The sequence below is a fragment of the Cricetulus griseus genome, chromosome 8 (genome assembly GCF_003668045.3).
Source record: "Cricetulus griseus strain 17A/GY chromosome 8, alternate assembly CriGri-PICRH-1.0, whole genome shotgun sequence".
Lineage (NCBI taxonomy): Eukaryota > Metazoa > Chordata > Mammalia > Rodentia > Cricetidae > Cricetulus > Cricetulus griseus.
In genome coordinates, this window is record NC_048601.1 from 21,544,749 (window position 1) to 21,560,534 (window position 15,786).

Below are 15,786 nucleotides of genomic sequence, written 5' to 3' on the forward strand. Positions count from 1 at the left end.
TAAGGATCAGGAAGTTAAGGGCTGGTGGGGTGGGGTGGCTTAATGGGTAAAGAGTCTACTTTGAGTGCTAGGTGGTGGTGGCGCACGCCTTTAATCCCAGCACTTGGGAGGCAGAGGCAGGTAGATCTTTGTGTGCTTGAGGCCAGCCTGGTCTATAAAGTGAGTTCCAAGACAGCCAAGGCAACACAGAGAAAGCATGTTTCAAAAAAAAAAAAACAAAAAAAAAAAACCCAAACGTTTTTTTGTTTTGTTTTATCATCATGGAGGGTTAGGTTGTGGTCAGAGGGCAACTTGTGGGGGTTTGTTCTCTCCTACCATATAGGTCCTGGGGATTGAACTAAGGTCATCAAAGTTGAAGGTTTTACTAACTGAAGCATCATCGAGTAATTAATTTTTTAGACAGGGTCTCACTGCATAGCCTAAACTGGCCTTGAACTCTCAATCCTCCTTCCTTAGCCTACTGAGGCCTGTTTGGGATTGCAGGTATACACCAGCACACAAGAGTGAACTATGGTAGATTTAGCCATCCTTTGGGAGAGGTACTTATTTTGGAATGTACATTAATAATTCTGGCTGACATGACAAATCACTAAGATGTATGAGTTTGAGCAATCGTTCCAACTCTCAGTGACAGTGTCCATCTCTGCACGGTAGGCAAAACTATGCATTTCCTGGAATCAGTGTGACGATTACTGGAGATGGTGAGTGTTAAGTGTTCGCCCGGTAAGAGCAGGTGCTCTCCAAATAAACACGTTGTTTTATAATATTTTTTTGAGTTAGTGGGGTATTGTTCCTGCCACATAAATAGATACACCATCAGTCCGGAGTCCTGAGGGGTGGAGTAAGGACTCTGGAACTCAGACTGATTTGTGGGCACTGTTCTTGGCAGGGATGCCAGGGTACCAGAGCGCCTCAGCTTCCTTGGTATGGCTTCTGTTCACAGGTCAGTCCAAGTGGTTTAGCCGTTTTGACTCGAAAACATCTGAATGGAGCAAAGGATCATTCCCTCTCGTCATCAGTAAACTTAAGGTGGAAGACTCCGCCACTTACATCTGTGAGGTGGAGAACAAGAAGATGGCAGAGGTGGAGTTGTGGGTGTTCAAAGGTGAGTGAGGTCGCTCTGGGTCAGATACCTCTCTCTCCTACTCCCTTCCACTCTTGTTCCAAACCTGGACCTGAGCTGATGGCATTTCATAGACCACAGGGTGAGGGGGGGCAGTGGTGAGACACTGTTGTTTTCCTTTCTTCTTCCTTTGTCCTTGGGGAAGGTGTGTGTGATGCAGGTCATTTGCTTCCTCCACAGTGACTGTCAGTCCGGATACCCGCCTGCTGCAGGGACAGAGTCTGACCCTGAGCTTGGATAGCAGCTCTAAGGTCGCTAAACCCTCATTTGAGTGCAAAGGCCCACGGAATGGAGTTGCCACACACTCCAAAGTCTCTGTGCCCAACCTAAGGATTCAGGACAGTGGCACCTGGACCTGCAGTGTAACCCAGAACCAGAAAAAGGAAACAGTCAAAATAAACATCGTAGTGCTGGGTAAGAGGCCCAGGAACTCCGAGGCCTGGCTGGGAGTTGGTTTGGGGAGCTGTCCAGACCCTTCTCCAGCCGAGGTTTGTCCTGAGGGCCCGTCCCTCTTCCGGAGGAGCCCCCGTTACAGCTACCTAGGGAGTGTACAAGAAGGAAGGCATGGGGGGTAGAAGGGGCCAAGGTAGGGAAGTGGCAAAGGCACCTGTTGTCTTGTCACTGATTTCTACCCCTAAGTTGACAAATCTGTTTACTGAGGAATACTGACTTCAGCAAACCAGTCATGTAGGCATCGGCATTGCATCTCCATATCTTGAGCTAGGCACCATGGGAAGACAGAGAACCCCCTGAACACAGATCCTGTGTAGTACGGATTTAAATCCCAAACCTGCCACAACTCTACAGTCCTTTTTATTATTTGTTTTTTAAGATCATAATACCATTACATCATCCCTTTCCCTTCCTCTTTCTAAACCCTCCCATGTACCCACCAACACTTTCTTTCTTTCTTTCAAATTCATGGTGTCTTTTTTCTTTGTTTTACTCACGTGCACGAGCACACACACACACACACACACACACACACACACACACACACACCTTGCTCAGTCCATACTGTTATTGTTTTGTTTAAAAAGAAGAAAAGAGAAATTGCTGAGACAGACATATTGAGTATAAGTTTATTATAAGGCCCGACAGAATGGGGAAGAGGAACAGGGGTAAATGGCTGACCGCCATGGCCGGTCGCCATAGAGAGACAGAGAGAGCGCACAGAGCGCGGGACAGAGGAACAGAGGGGGCAGAGAAACAGAGAGAGCACAGAGAGAGAGAGAGAGAGAGAGAGAGAGAGAGAGAGAGAGGGGGGGGGAGTGTAAAGGTGCAGGGGCCTATCTTTTAAAGGGGTCCTTTGCACCTGCGTGCAGACTTCTTTCCCATGGAACCTTGGGCTGACCGGGGTATTGCCTGAATGGATTCTACCAGGTAACAGGGGCAGGCCAGCATAATGCCTGAACCTTTCACATACGACTGTATGTATAATGCTACTTGTATGTACATTTTTTTTCAGACCTGACCATTTTGTGTTGTATAACTAATTGGTGTGCTTTTCCCTGGGGACAATTATTTCTCCGCTCTCATCGCTCTTAAGTTGCCTATAGATGTTTTTGTTTTTGTTTTTTTTGTCGAAGGTCGAGGCCTTATGAGTTCTCCCTCTCCTTCCACACTAACTCATCCATTGGTGTCATCCTGGTTCGGGTCATGTTTAGGCAGCCATGTTGGTGAGATTTTATGGGTGTAGTTTCTGACCTTTATAGAAGACACATCTCATAGTAAACTCTTGGGTCTCTGGCCCCTCCAGTCTTCCCACCCCCTCTTCTGAAATGATTTCTTTCTTTCTTTCTTTTTTTCTTTTTTTTTTTTTTTTGGTTTTTTTTTTTTTTGAGACAGGGTTTCTCTGTGTAGCTTTGGAGCCTGTCCTGGAACTCACTCTGGAGACCAGACTGGCCTCGAACTCACAGAGATCCGGCCGCCTCTGCCTTCCGACTGGCTGACCACCATGTACTCTTATGTTTTGGTTTCTGCATCCATAAAATGGAGATGAAGCTAACTGTGACACAGTCAACCTCCTAGTACCATAGTAAGAATGACAATTGTGCTGGGTGGAGGTGGCACACACTAATCTCAGCACTTGGGAGGCAGAGGCAAGTGGATCTCTGTGAGTTCTAGGCTAACCTGGTCTATGGAGTGAGTTTCACGACAGCCAAAGCTACCCACAGAGAAACTCTGTCTTGAAAAACAGAAAAAAAAAGAAAAAAGAAAAGAACTACAATGTATAGCGTCTAGGTCAGTGTCTGGCACACAGCAAACCTTATTTTCATTTTGGCTAAAGGACGGTAGGCAGAGCTCAAGTCGCCCCAGGGGTCCCAAGGAGAGAGGAATGACCTCCTTGGTGGGTAGACTGACCTGGCCCCCTGTGCCACACGCTTGCCCCACCATTTACTCCCCTCATCTTCTTCCCCACTCAGGGTTGTTTCTGTGCTCTTCTCACCTCCAGGCTTCAAGAATTCATCTACCATAGTCTATAAGAAGGAGGGAGAGCCTGCTGAGTTTTCCTTCCCACTTACCTTCCAAGATGAAAACCTGCAGGGGGAGCTGATGTGGAGGGCAGAGAAGGCCTCCTCCCCCGGACCCTGGGTCACCTTTTCCCTGGAGAACAAGAAGGTGGCTGTGCTGAAGTCTTGGGGCACCGCCAAGCTCCAGATGAAGGAAGAGCTCCCGCTCCACCTCAAGATACACCAGGTCTCGCTGGACAACGCTGGCTCTGGGAACCTGACTCTAACGCTGGCCAAAGGAAAATTGCGTCAGGAAGTGAACCTGGTGGTGATGAGACGTAAGGGCACTTGACATAGCAGAGGATACAGAGTCCCACGAAGTCCTGCCGGAAAACAGGACAGGCCGGGGTGAAAGGAAAAGGGATGGCCCAGGGCTCTCCATGGCTGGTCGGGTCCCCAATCCCAGCTTGTCTAGCTAAATGAAGGATTCTCCAGGTTTTGAGCCAGTTTGTCTTTTTTTTTTTTTCCCCCCCTGTGCTGGGGACAGAAACCAGGGCCTCATGCATGCTATGCACAAACTCTATTACTGAGTAGCACCCAGTAGTCCTGGGCTGGCTTTGAAGTGAATTGAGGCTGAAATCCACAGCCCTTCCCCAGTGGGCTCCACCGAGGCTTAGACAACCATCAGTCTAGTTCTTCCTCTGCCTGTGGCCCTGGCTGAGCCCCTTCCATATCTTGAACCTGCTTCTCACCTTTTCTTTCTTTGTTTCTTTTCTTTCCTTTTCTTTTCTTTTTGAGACAGGGTTTCTCTGGGTAACCCTGACTGTCCTGGAACTCACTCTATAGAACAGGCTGGCCTCGAACTCAGAGATCTGCCTGATTAAAGGTGTGCACCACCGCTGCCTTTACTTTTATTTATTTTTTATTATTATTATTATTATTATTATTATTATTATTATTATTATTATTATTTGAGACAAGCCTGAACTCACAGAAATCTGCCTGCCTCTGCCTCCCGAGTGCTGGGATTAAAGGCGTGCGCCACCAATGCCCGGCCTATTTTTATTTTATTTTATGTCTGTGTGAGGGTGTCAGAAACCCTGGAACTGGAGTTACAGACAGGTGTGAGCCGCCATGTGTGTGCTGGGAACTGAACCCAGATGCTCTGGAAGAACAGCCAGTGCTCTTAACCATTGAGCCATCTTTCCAGCCCTGTGAGATTTGTGTGTGTGTGTGTGTGCATGAGACACACACACAGAAAGAGAGAGAGAGAGAGAGAGAGAGAGAGAGAGAGAGAGAGAGAGAGAGAGAGAGAGATTCATGTCATGACAGAGGAGGCCAGAAGAGCAGCAGATTCTGGAGCTAGAATTATGCTAATGAGCTGCCATGTGGGTTCCTTGGAAGAGCAGCAAGCACTCTTAAGCTCTGAGCTATCTCTCCTGCTCCATCATCGTTTTAACATGGAACAAAGTCTCTGCACATAGTAATATCAACCTTGACAATGAGTTATTTGTATCCTTAACTCGTTGTGACACCAACTCCACTAATAGCAATGAGTAACCCTGATACTTAGCACATGCCAGGCCCATCCAAACACTTCAGGCATTCATACATTCCGTCATTGTTGGTGCAGGTGGTTAAGCAGTTTGTCCAGGGACACACTGTGAGTCTCTGCAAACGCCAGGGCTGGCAGAGTAATGATTACTGGTTCAACACGACTTCGGGTTCCGATCCAAGGATAGCTCCCTCCCAGGCTATTTCTCCCTGACAATTACATATAGGATCATTTCCCATCCTACTGTGTCACCTTACTGATAGCTTGGAAGTGTTAGGAACCCTGAGCACCAGGGCTCCAGGACTCTGCGTCTCCTTCTGCAGTGATTCAGAAAAACAACACTTTGACCTGTGAGGTGAAGGGACCCACCTCCCCCAAGATGAGACTGACCCTGACGCTGGAGAATCAGAAACACAGAGTCTCCAAGCAGGAGAAGGTGGTTCAAATGCCGGCCCCCGAGCCAGGGCTGTGGCAGTGTGTACTGTACGAAGCAGAAGAGGTCAAGATAATGTCAGATACGCAGGGTAAGGAGTCAATCCCTAAGGCCTCATGTTTATCCTTGGCCTCTTCAACTGTGAAATCTCCCCAGGGATTAGCCAAGATGGCCCAGAGTTTCTGCTCCCTAGCTCCTCTGACAGGGAGGCATTCTGTGCAGTGGCCTGAAGACATAGGTCCTGGGCTCTGGGTTCCCACATCTACACAGCCTAGGAATAAGGCCTTCATGGCTAAGAGCTACCCTCCTCTGTGGCTTCCCTCTACACCTAAACAAACACACAGGGCCTGACATATCAGGGCCCTGGCTTCTAGCTCTCTAGAGAACTGTGTAAAAAAAAAAAAAAAAAAAAAAAAATGTCCCTTTCCTGTTCTGTGCCCCTAAGGCCGGTGGCCTTTGAGAACCTGTGTCCTCAGCTCTTTTCTCTGACCTGGGACCACAGGTAAGACTGTCCCTAGATAGAGACATTGAGTGTCTCTCTTTCCTGGCAGTGCTTGGGGTGGAACCCAGGGCTTCCCTCCACCACAGCTACAATTCCAGCCAAATACCTCCCCTGCCTCCTCTCCCTGTCTCTCAGTTTTATCCAGAAGGCTGAACCAGAACCAGCCAATGTTCCTGGCTGTCGTGCTGGGGGGCACCTTCAGCTTTCTGACCTTCGTGGGACTCTGTATCCTCTGCTATGTCAAGTGCCGGCACCAACGGGTGAGTGAGTTCCCATCATGCCCCACTGGGCCCTCAAGCATAGTACTTATACATGAGGCTGAGCACCCTAGGACTGGCATCTGACTTAGCTCTCCTGGCCCAGCCCAGCCCCTGAAGCTCCTTACTGCAGACCAGGCCCTGCCTCTGACCCCATCTGAAGGGAAACACAAGGAGCAGAGTCGCTGACAGGACAGGTGGCTTAAGCCACAGTAAATGCTTCTTTTCTGCCAGCTTCCCCCTATCCCCCCTCCAAGGGGCACCTCCCTCCTGGAGGACTGGGACCCTCACAACTCTTCTCCTTGTCCCCGGGCAGCGCCAGGCAGAACGGATGTCTCAGATCAAGAGGCTCCTGAGTGAGAAGAAGACCTGTCAGTGTTCCCAGTAAGGAATCTGGGCTGGGAGGGAGGAGGGAGAGCAAGGAGGGAAAGGGAGGGGGGGAGGAGAGCGAAAGAGGAGAGAGGAGAGAGAGAGGGGGGGGAAGGGAAGGATGGAAAGTGGTGAGGGAGACAAGATGGAGTTGAGAGGTAAGGGAGGTTTGAGGAAGAGGAGCAGGGAGTTGGGGCAAAGAGGAGGTGATGGGGAATGAACAATGGAACTCTGGGAAGGGCTGGCAGAAGTGGAGGTAAAGGCGCAGTGGACCTGAGGTGTGTCTGGACAGACACTGAAGCGATGTCCATCGCTACCACTGTGCTCCAACAGAAAAGTGGGGTCTGGGAACCATGGAAGCCACAGCGCCCAAGGGCTGGGAGAATGGGTTTGCTCCCTTCTCGCTTCTTTCTTCCAGCCGGATGCAGAAGACTCAGAACTTCATTTGAGGCCTAGGCCCCATTGCAACCTGCCAGCGGTGTCTTGTCTCCTCTGCTGAGGCCTGTGGACCAGATGAATGTAGTACAGCCAGTGCCTCCAGCCTCTGCCCTCCTCTTCCGTAGCTGGCCACTGTTTCTCTCCCTCTATTCCCAAGCCCAAAGTAGAGCCTGCTGTCTACTGTCAGTCACTCAAACACACCGTTTGTTTTCCCAGCTTCCTTCCCACCAAAACCACAGACCTTCTCTCCTCTTTCCTGTGTCTGCTTGGATCTCAGGGCAGGGCACAGAACCAGCCCTGCCTGGCACGGATGGTGGGGCTGGGGTGTGGGAACACACAGCACAGTTTACAAGACAGGGTCCTGGGACTGAACAGAGTGGGGACTTGTGCAGATCACACAGCGTTTCAGGGACAGATGTCAACCCCAAAGCTTCTGAAGCCAGCTTGAAACTTCTTTCCATGCTGCCTGCTTCTTACTCGGTGGTGTTGGCAAGACCAGACTCATGCTCGCACCAGCACACACCCTACCCGGGCCACATACTCCTGTACATGGCCACACGCTTATCCTCGGTTAATCTATAAGCCAGTTTAATGTCCTTAGTATTCAACCCTTACAAAAACCTTACATGTGGGCAAGTAAAATGGCTCAGTAGCAAAAGCTCTCACTGCCAAGCCTGAGACCTGAGTTCAATTCCTGAGGATAGAAGGAGAGAGCTGACTCTCAAAAGTTGTCCTCCACTCCTGTGCCATGGCCCTAATGCACACAGACACACACACACACACAACACACACACACACACAGAGAGAGAGAGACAGAGAGAGAGAGAGAGAGACAGAGACAGAGACAGAGATCCTACGAGCTGGCAGAGATGACCAAGATGGCAGAAATGACCAATCATCTCCAATAAAATGGGATGAAGGTTGCATGACTACACAAGGGTACACAGCTAACTGTGTGGCTGTTAGGACTAACCCAGGGCTCCGGATCCCTAGAGCCACTATCTGTGACACAGGATGAATGCCAGGCAGGTCTCTGGAGCTATGCACTTTGGAAACCCAGGGGCACCCACAGGATGCCCTGTGTCCAGAAAGCGAGAGGATGGAGGGGTGATTCTTGTTTCCAACTCCTTCTTTACCAAAGGACCGGACCCCAGTTCTCTTAGAGCAAAGCCGAGAGACATGTTCAGACCTGCTACTCACTGAGTGCAGAGCCTGAAAGTGAGCTATGCTGGCTGGGGTCCTCAGAGAAGACCCTTGGAGAAGGTGACTGTGCCTTCTGCCTTTGCCACATACCCAGGGAAAGCGGGTTATAAGTATTCTCCCTGCCAGTCTTGATCTGTTTCTCTCAGAATCTGGGCCTCCTCGGCCTCTTCCACTTTCTTGCCTTAGCACCTCCTTTTTTTTTTCTCCCAGCCCCATCCCCCCCACCCGTGCCTCTTTTCTTTCCAGACGACCTCTTCCAGAAAGACCCCACCCCACTCCCCATTTGCTGCCAGGCTCTTCATTGCTTACGTTTTTATTTGTGCTCACTCCGTACTCCTGCTTCCTGAGCCGACAAAAAAAATAAAGACTATAAGTAAAATGTACTCTGTGTGTGTGTGGGGGGGGGCATGTACTTCTCCGGGGACCCAGGAATCTTCGGGGCTTGAGTTGTCAGGCTTGGCCCAGGAAGAAGATGAAGTTGCCCAGAGAAAAAATGCCCTGGAAGTTGATTTGCCAGCTCCTCATCGCAGAAGCACTATGGGTGACTCTGTAGTTAACCGAAGGACTATGGGTGATGGGTGCTTTCCTGCAGTCTGTGTATGGGAGAGGACAAGGACCGAGAAACTAATGTGTGTGGCAATTGTGTGTCCCCACCGTAAGTAAACGCCTGTGTGCTGGAAGCTGTACACAGGTGCACCAAGAGCCCACATCCTTTCTGATCCAAGTTCACAAGCGAGTCTTAGCTTGCATCACAAGCACCTTAGCTGCCAGCAGGCCTTCAGGTGGTGCCCCTCTGAGCTCTACTCAAGAGCAAGCAGCCTCCACAAGGATGCTCACGGTGACACACGGTGACACACGTTTCCTCCTCCCGAACAGCTAGCTCCTCAGTCCCTAACAACACCAGCTGCCTCTTCGGGCTCATTCGTGTTGAAAAACCGGGACGGGGTGGGGGCAGGACACCAACCGCTTCACCAATGAAGCCCGCTCCCCGCCGTCCTCCTCGCCCCCTCCCTCTCCGCTCCTTCCTTGCCCCTCCTCCTCCAAGTCACCGCCGTCCAGTTTCCCCGCCCCACCCTCGCCACCCCCGACCCCAAGACTGGCCAGCGGCTCCCTAACCCCGGCCTCGCAGGCGGATGACCCCGGGAGACAGGGACCTCGAGGGGCCGCAGGCTAGCGCGCCGCCGGCTGAGCCCGAGAGGCCGGGCTGGGGGGGGAGGAGGCCAGGAGGGAGGGAGCGAAGGAAGGAGGAGGGCTGGCGAGCTGGAGCCGGCAGGCGGCGGGAGCCCGGGCGAGCCTCGTCGGGAGTGCGTCTCCACGGCGGAGCGGGGCGCAGCCAGAGGTAAGAGGACCCCTGCCCGGTCCCCCGCGTGTCTCCGCTCCCCCTCCCCGCCCAGCCAGCAGCCTCCGCTTCACTCTTCCCCGCCCCCTCCTCCCCAGCCACCTGCTGTTTCTGCCCTGGAGAACACCCTAGGTGACAGGAGGGAGGAGCCACCTGACCTTATCCCATCAAGGCGAAGGGCGAGGGACCCCTGTCGGCCAGGCAGCCCCCAGCAGTCCTCCTCTCCTCCCGTCTCTCTCTCTCTCTGCCCTTCATCTCCTTCTCTCTGTCCTTCACGTCTTTCTTCTGCCCTCCCTCTCTGGCTCTCCCTCCTTCCCTCCGACTTTCCCTCCCACCAACTGGGTATGGGGGTGAAGGGTGGGTGGGAAGGGGTCCGAAGACTGTAGGGGAGGGCAGTGGGGGGCATCGGCAACAATTCCCTACACCTCCCCCTGGCTGTCCATTGCCATGGCAACTAGGATGTCCTGGGCTGGGGGGAGACAAAGGTGGGGGTTGGACTGAGACCTCTTGGGGAGAGCTGGGGCCTAAGGTTCTTCCTCAGGAAATAGAAGGGAGCACAGCTGTGCCCACTCACCCCCACCCCGTGTGCCCCGAAGCCATTATGCCGGTCCTTACAGCCTTTACTCGGCTCAGCGGTTGACTTGCTTTCCTAGTGTCTTCCTCTCTCTCGTTGACCTGTGTCACTAAGATCAAGACCCTCCTCCTCACTCCCATCAGAGGGAAACTGAGGCTCTGGCCCAGAGGAGGAGACCCAAGGTCTCCTGGTGAAGACAGGCAGCTCCTTCTCAGGCTCTCTGTTCCTCTGTCCCTACCTCCACAGTCCTTCCCACTCCCCTCCCTCCAATATCTCCTCCCCAGGGGTTTCTGAACCTTCCCTTCTATTTTCAGATACTACCACGTTCCCCCTCTTTTTCTTCTGCCCAAACTCTCCTCCTTCTCCCTGGTTCCCCCTCTTTCCATTTCTGGATGCATCTGATGTCAGTGGTTTCCCCGCCCTCAGGTTCCCTAGCTACCCCCCATTTCAGTCCCAGCCTCCTTTCTCCCCTTTCCTTGGGTAGCAGCTGACACGGTGGAAATCCAGGCTTAGATAAGTGGGCACAGCACAGAGACAGCGGTGGGGTCTGGGAGGACGGCTTGTAAGAGGGCTTCTGCTTTAATGTGAGCCCGCAAGAAGGAACGCACCACACCACACGTCTCCCCTTGGTAACTGAAGGAAGATCTGGGGACGTGGAGACGGTGGGCAGTTCTGGGTACAGGCTATTATAGGAAGGAACTTTGGAATTCCAAAGCAGGGAGAAAGGGCTAAAAGGGATGGAGACAGGGCGACTTTTCCCGTGTAGTCTGTGAGTATAGGAGGTCTTATCTGTGTGGGTAGCTAGGCACCTGATTTACGGCAGGAGAGCGCTCCGAATGACCCCAGTGACCCTCAGCAATCAGTCATTTCTATAGTTCCTAGAGAAAGGGTACGTGTGAGCTAGAGTACAGCACAGGCCTAATTGTTGCTCGCTCCCTCCATCTCACCTTCCCTCACAGCTTGTCCAGGTGACCGGGCTCCACCCTGCACTGACTGGTCAAGACTCATTGGAGAAAGAGACCTGGAAGTCCGAGAGTGGGCATCAGAGGTCTCTAGCCAGCTTCAAGCTTGCTTCCCTCATCAATTACAGGGATAATTAAGAAGAAGCCCCACCCAATATGGAGGCTGAAGACCACCACCCCTATTGATTCTCTGACTTCTCCCCTGCCCTGCCCACCGGGCCTTAGCTGGGTCGGTCATGCAATGCTGAGCAGTAAGGAAGACTTGGGGTCATCTTGCCTGGCTACAGGGCAAGAATTGTGGGCATCATGGGGGTGTGTGTGAGCGGGGCTCCAGGGTGAGACCTAGCCCCCGCCCCCAGGAGTTCAAGGGGGTGGGGGTGGGGCTAGGATAGGATGGCTCGGGGCGGGCTGGGGGCAGAAGAGGCCTCCCTCCGCTCAAACGCATTGTCCTGGCTGGCCTGTGGGCTCCTGGCCCTGCTGGCCAATGCTTGGATCATCCTTAGCATTTCAGCCAAACAGCAGAAGCACAAGCCACTGGAGTTACTGCTCTGCTTCCTGGCGGGCACGCACATACTCATGGCGGCTGTGCCCCTGACCACTTTTGCTGTGGTGCAGCTACGGCGCCAGGCTTCCTCTGACTATGACTGGAACGAGAGCATCTGCAAGGTCTTTGTGTCCACCTACTACACGCTGGCCCTGGCCACCTGCTTCACAGTGGCCTCGCTGTCCTACCATCGCATGTGGATGGTGCGATGGCCGGTCAACTACCGCCTCAGCAACGCCAAGAAGCAGGCACTGCACGCCGTCGTGGGCATCTGGATGGTCAGCTTCATCCTTTCCACACTGCCCTCCATAGGCTGGCATAACAACGGCGAGCGCTACTATGCCCGAGGCTGCCAGTTCATAGTCTCCAAGATTGGCCTCGGCTTTGGTGTTTGCTTCAGCCTCTTGCTTCTTGGGGGCATTGTCATGGGGTTGGTCTGTGTGGCTATCACTTTCTATCAGACACTGTGGGCCCGGCCCCGGAGGGCTCAGCAGGCCCGGAAAGCTGGGGGCAGTGTGGGAGCCAAAGTGGGTGGGCTGGGGGGCTTGGGTACCCGGCCAGCTTTTGAGGTGCCAGCCATTGTGGTGGAGGATACTCGAGGCAAGCGCCGGTCCTCGTTGGATGGATCTGAATCTGCCAAGACATCTTTGCAGGTCACCAACCTGGTCAGCGCTATCGTCTTTCTCTACGACTCACTCACAGGGGTGCCCATCTTGGTGAGACTGAGGTCCCTCAACCTGTTCTTACTATTCAGGTCCCTCCACTTCTGTCAGCCATGCAGAAGCACCATCGTGTTCTCTTCCTCGCTCTTTCCTCCTGACGTTTGTGGTTCCGTCTCTATCATCCATCTCCAAGCTCCCACTACTCAATCTCCCAGCTCCATCCGCCATTCTTCATTTCTATTTCTATTCTCCAGCCCCACCTTCCATCCTGCCCCTCCAATGTTCAACCTGACGCCCAGCTGCCCTGAGGCAGGATAGTCCCTAACTCACTTTGACGATCACAGTCTTTGAGCCCTCCTGAGTGGAAACCCTAGGCTCACCCTACCACACTCTATCCAGGCCTCATTCCTGGGTTTCCCTGAGTCTTAAGTTTCTGGAAGTCTCAATCTCCCCCTGCCCACCCCCACCACCACTTTCTTTCTCTGTCTCTGTGTATATCTGTCTCTGTCTGCCCCAACTCGAACCCCCGACTCCAGGGTTTGTCTACAGCACTTCCTGACTGTCCTCATTCAGCCCCTCCTTACTCACCCCTCCTCCCTTCCTGATCTCTTGCTTTGTCTATGTCAAGCAGAGCTCCAGGGACAGGGTGCTCTGTCCTAATGCAAAGTGACATTAGAGGGACGCTAAGCTTCCTGAAAAAGAGTCCCTGCTCTTTAGACAATTCTTGGAGAACAAGCAAAAAAAAAAAAAAAAAAAAAAAAAAAGGCTTAGGTGGGTCGGGCTCTCACACCTGACCAGTCATTCCCTTCCCCCTGGCAGGTCGTGAGCTTCTTCTCCTTGAAGTCCGACTCAGCTCCGCCATGGATGGTGCTGGCTGTGCTGTGGTGCTCCATGGCACAGACACTGCTCCTACCCTCCTTCATCTGGTCCTGTGAGCGCTACCGTGCAGATGTGCGCACAGTGTGGGAGCAGTGTGTGGCTATCATGTCCGAGGATGACGGCGATGATGGTCAGAGGAGGGATGGGGACTTTGATTTCCTGGACAGCTACCTCTGTTTTCTGTCCTTTCTACTGCCCTTCTCCTTGAGTGTGCTGCCCTGGGGTGCCCCCTGCTGGCCTGAGCTGAAACCAACTCCAGGCTCCCCACAGCCTGATCAAGCTCTGGGCCACGCCAGCCTTGCTTCCTTCTGCCCTGAGGGAGCGTTTCACTAGGCCTCACTCCTCTCTAGAGGCCTACACTGCCCAGCTTTGTCTATGCCAAGCAGAGCTCCAGGGACAGGGTGCTCTGTCCTAATGCAAAGTGACATTAGAGGGACGCTAAGCTTCCTGAAAGAGAGTCCCTGCTCTTTAGACAATTCGTGGAGAACAAGCAAAAAAAAGTCTGTGTTAAGGACTAGGGACTCTGTAACTGGGATAAAGCTAGCCTGGGGCTTACAGACTAATGGGAACCAAAAGCTCCTCCTTGTCAAGGGGATGAGGAGAGGGTGGGGGTCTCTGCCTATAACCGCTTCACTGTTTCTCTCATCACAGATGGGGCCTGTGATGATTACACAGACGGCCGAGTGTGCAAAATTCGTTTTGATGCTAACGGAGCCACAGGGTCAGGGGGTCGGGACCCCACCCAGGTGAAGCTGCTGCCCGGCCGGCACATGCTGTTCCCGCCTCTTGAGAGAGTCCACTATTTACAGGTATGACGAAGGGGGGTCCCCTCCTCTCTGGTCCTCTGCATCCCTACTCCATGGCTTTGGACTGCAGGATACCCTAGGGGGCAGATGGAGGAAAGACGGGGGAAAGAGAGGCTCTCTCAGAACCAGGTTTGCCTACTAGAGTAAATGCCTTGGAGAAATGGAAAAGTATGAAGCCGCCTTGCAGAGGCCCCCACTTTGCTTTCTGCTACGTCTCCCTTGGTCTCTGCAGCACCTCCAGGTCTCACCTGCTCCACTTCCAGGTCCCTTTGTCCCGCCGACTGTCCCATGATGAGACCAACATCTTTTCTACTCCCCGGGCACCAGGCTCCTTCCTGCACAAATGGTCATCATCGGACGACATCCGTGTCCTCCCAGCCCAGAGCCGAGCCCTCGGGGGCCCTCCTGAATACCTGGGACAGAGACACAGGCTGGGGGATGAAGAGGATGAGGAAGAGGCTGAGGGCGGGGGCTTAGCCAGCCTTCGCCAGTTCCTAGAAAGTGGGGTTCTGGGGTCGGGTGGGGGACCCCCACGAGGTCCTGGTTTCTTCCGGGAGGAGATCACCACCTTCATCGATGAAACACCTTTGCCTTCTCCAACGGCCTCACCAGGACCCTCTCCTCGTAGGCCCAGGCCACTGGGTTTTTCACCTCGACGCCTCTCCCTTGGGTCTCCTGATAGCCGACCTGTTGGACTTCCTTTGGGGCTAAGTGCAGGGAGACGCTGTTCTCTGACAGGCAGCGAGGGGAGTTCAAGGGCTTGGGGAAGACCCTGGGGCCCAGGCAACCCCATCTTCTCCCAGCTGACCCTGTGAGGCCACACGGGCCGCTTAATTCAGAGGAGGGGGCGTGGGTGCTCACTCCTCATTCTGGCCCTGAGCCTATGGCAGCTGCCTCCGGGGAGCTGGTCGCTAGATCTGGGTTCCAGCTCTCTCCCATCCAAGTGACCAGACACCCTCCTCACCCATCTTCACCCTAGCAAAACGTATTAAAGGCTGAAGTATTGCCATGGAACCCTGGTTTCCAGCGTCGTCGCAGTGGCCAAGGGTATGGTCGGTGGCTTGGGGGAGGGGGAGTGGCTCATAGAAGACAAAATGGAAACAGGACAGGGAAAAGAGTTACAGAAAGAGACCATCCGACAGACAGACAGGAGAAACGGGCATATATATGCTGGGGTGGGGCACTGGACACTTGAATGTGATAGTTTGAAGGATCTTTGTTCAAATTAGAAGTATTCAACCCTCACTTCCCCTAAATGTGCCCAGGCGCTCACTTTCTGGGTGAAAAGTTTGGGGGCCAGAATTTTGGAGTCCCAAGCCCGGAGTCACCTTCTTTCACGCTGCCTTCCAAAGATCCTTCTCTTTGAACCCGGTGGGTTGGCAGAAACCTGGGTAGATGCGTGTGTGAGGGGCGTCCGCAATCTTTCCCAGGGCCCCAGGATAGATGGGAACGAAATTACCCCCACAGCACAGGCCTTCCAGATCCCCCATTTCACCCTCCTTTCTCCGTTTCCCTTTCTTACCCACACTAGACCCGCGTGTCCCTCGGAATTCTCTCTCGGTCTCACTTTGGTTTTCCCCGCGGCAGGCCTAAGCCCAGCAGCCTTCTTAGGCTTCGCTTACTCCTTCTCTCTTCCTCTCCCTCCTCCTCTCCATCTTTCCTTCCTTCTCCTCCCCCTACCCCCCCC

The 15,786-nt window shown here is 53.2% G+C and overlaps 2 protein-coding genes and 1 long non-coding RNA gene across 5 annotated transcripts; 2 read left to right on the top strand and 1 right to left on the bottom strand.

The window, feature by feature from the left end:
* The first annotated feature begins 891 nt into the window (after positions 1 to 891).
* On the top strand, positions 892 to 6,711 carry Cd4 (CD4 molecule). The gene is made up of 6 exons (XM_035448750.1): positions 892 to 1,105; positions 1,304 to 1,537; positions 3,579 to 3,914; positions 5,455 to 5,655; positions 6,202 to 6,326; positions 6,640 to 6,711. The coding sequence occupies exons 1-6, from the start codon at positions 892 to 894 to the stop codon at positions 6,709 to 6,711; spliced, it is 1,182 nt and encodes a 393-aa protein (XP_035304641.1).
* A 4,495-nt stretch (positions 6,712 to 11,206) lies between these two features.
* LOC100768504 (probable G-protein coupled receptor 162) lies at positions 11,207 to 15,113 on the top strand. The gene is made up of 4 exons (XM_027428251.2): positions 11,207 to 12,468; positions 13,234 to 13,423; positions 13,945 to 14,102; positions 14,363 to 15,113. The coding sequence occupies exons 1-4, from the start codon at positions 11,602 to 11,604 to the stop codon at positions 14,912 to 14,914; spliced, it is 1,767 nt and encodes a 588-aa protein (XP_027284052.1). The 5' UTR covers positions 11,207 to 11,601; the 3' UTR covers positions 14,915 to 15,113.
* Positions 13,975 to 15,779, bottom strand: LOC113836929. Of its 3 annotated transcripts, none has more exons than XR_003487448.2 (4): positions 15,622 to 15,779; positions 15,428 to 15,486; positions 14,348 to 14,512; positions 13,975 to 14,175 (listed from the first exon to the last, which is right to left on the bottom strand). It is a non-coding gene; the product is annotated as an uncharacterized LOC113836929 (long non-coding RNA). The 3 variants fall into 3 exon arrangements; XR_003487447.2 differs by having other exon boundaries at positions 15,373 to 15,486; XR_004770975.1 differs by having other exon boundaries at positions 14,348 to 14,806; positions 15,373 to 15,486.
* Between the last annotated feature and the right edge of the window lie 7 nt (positions 15,780 to 15,786).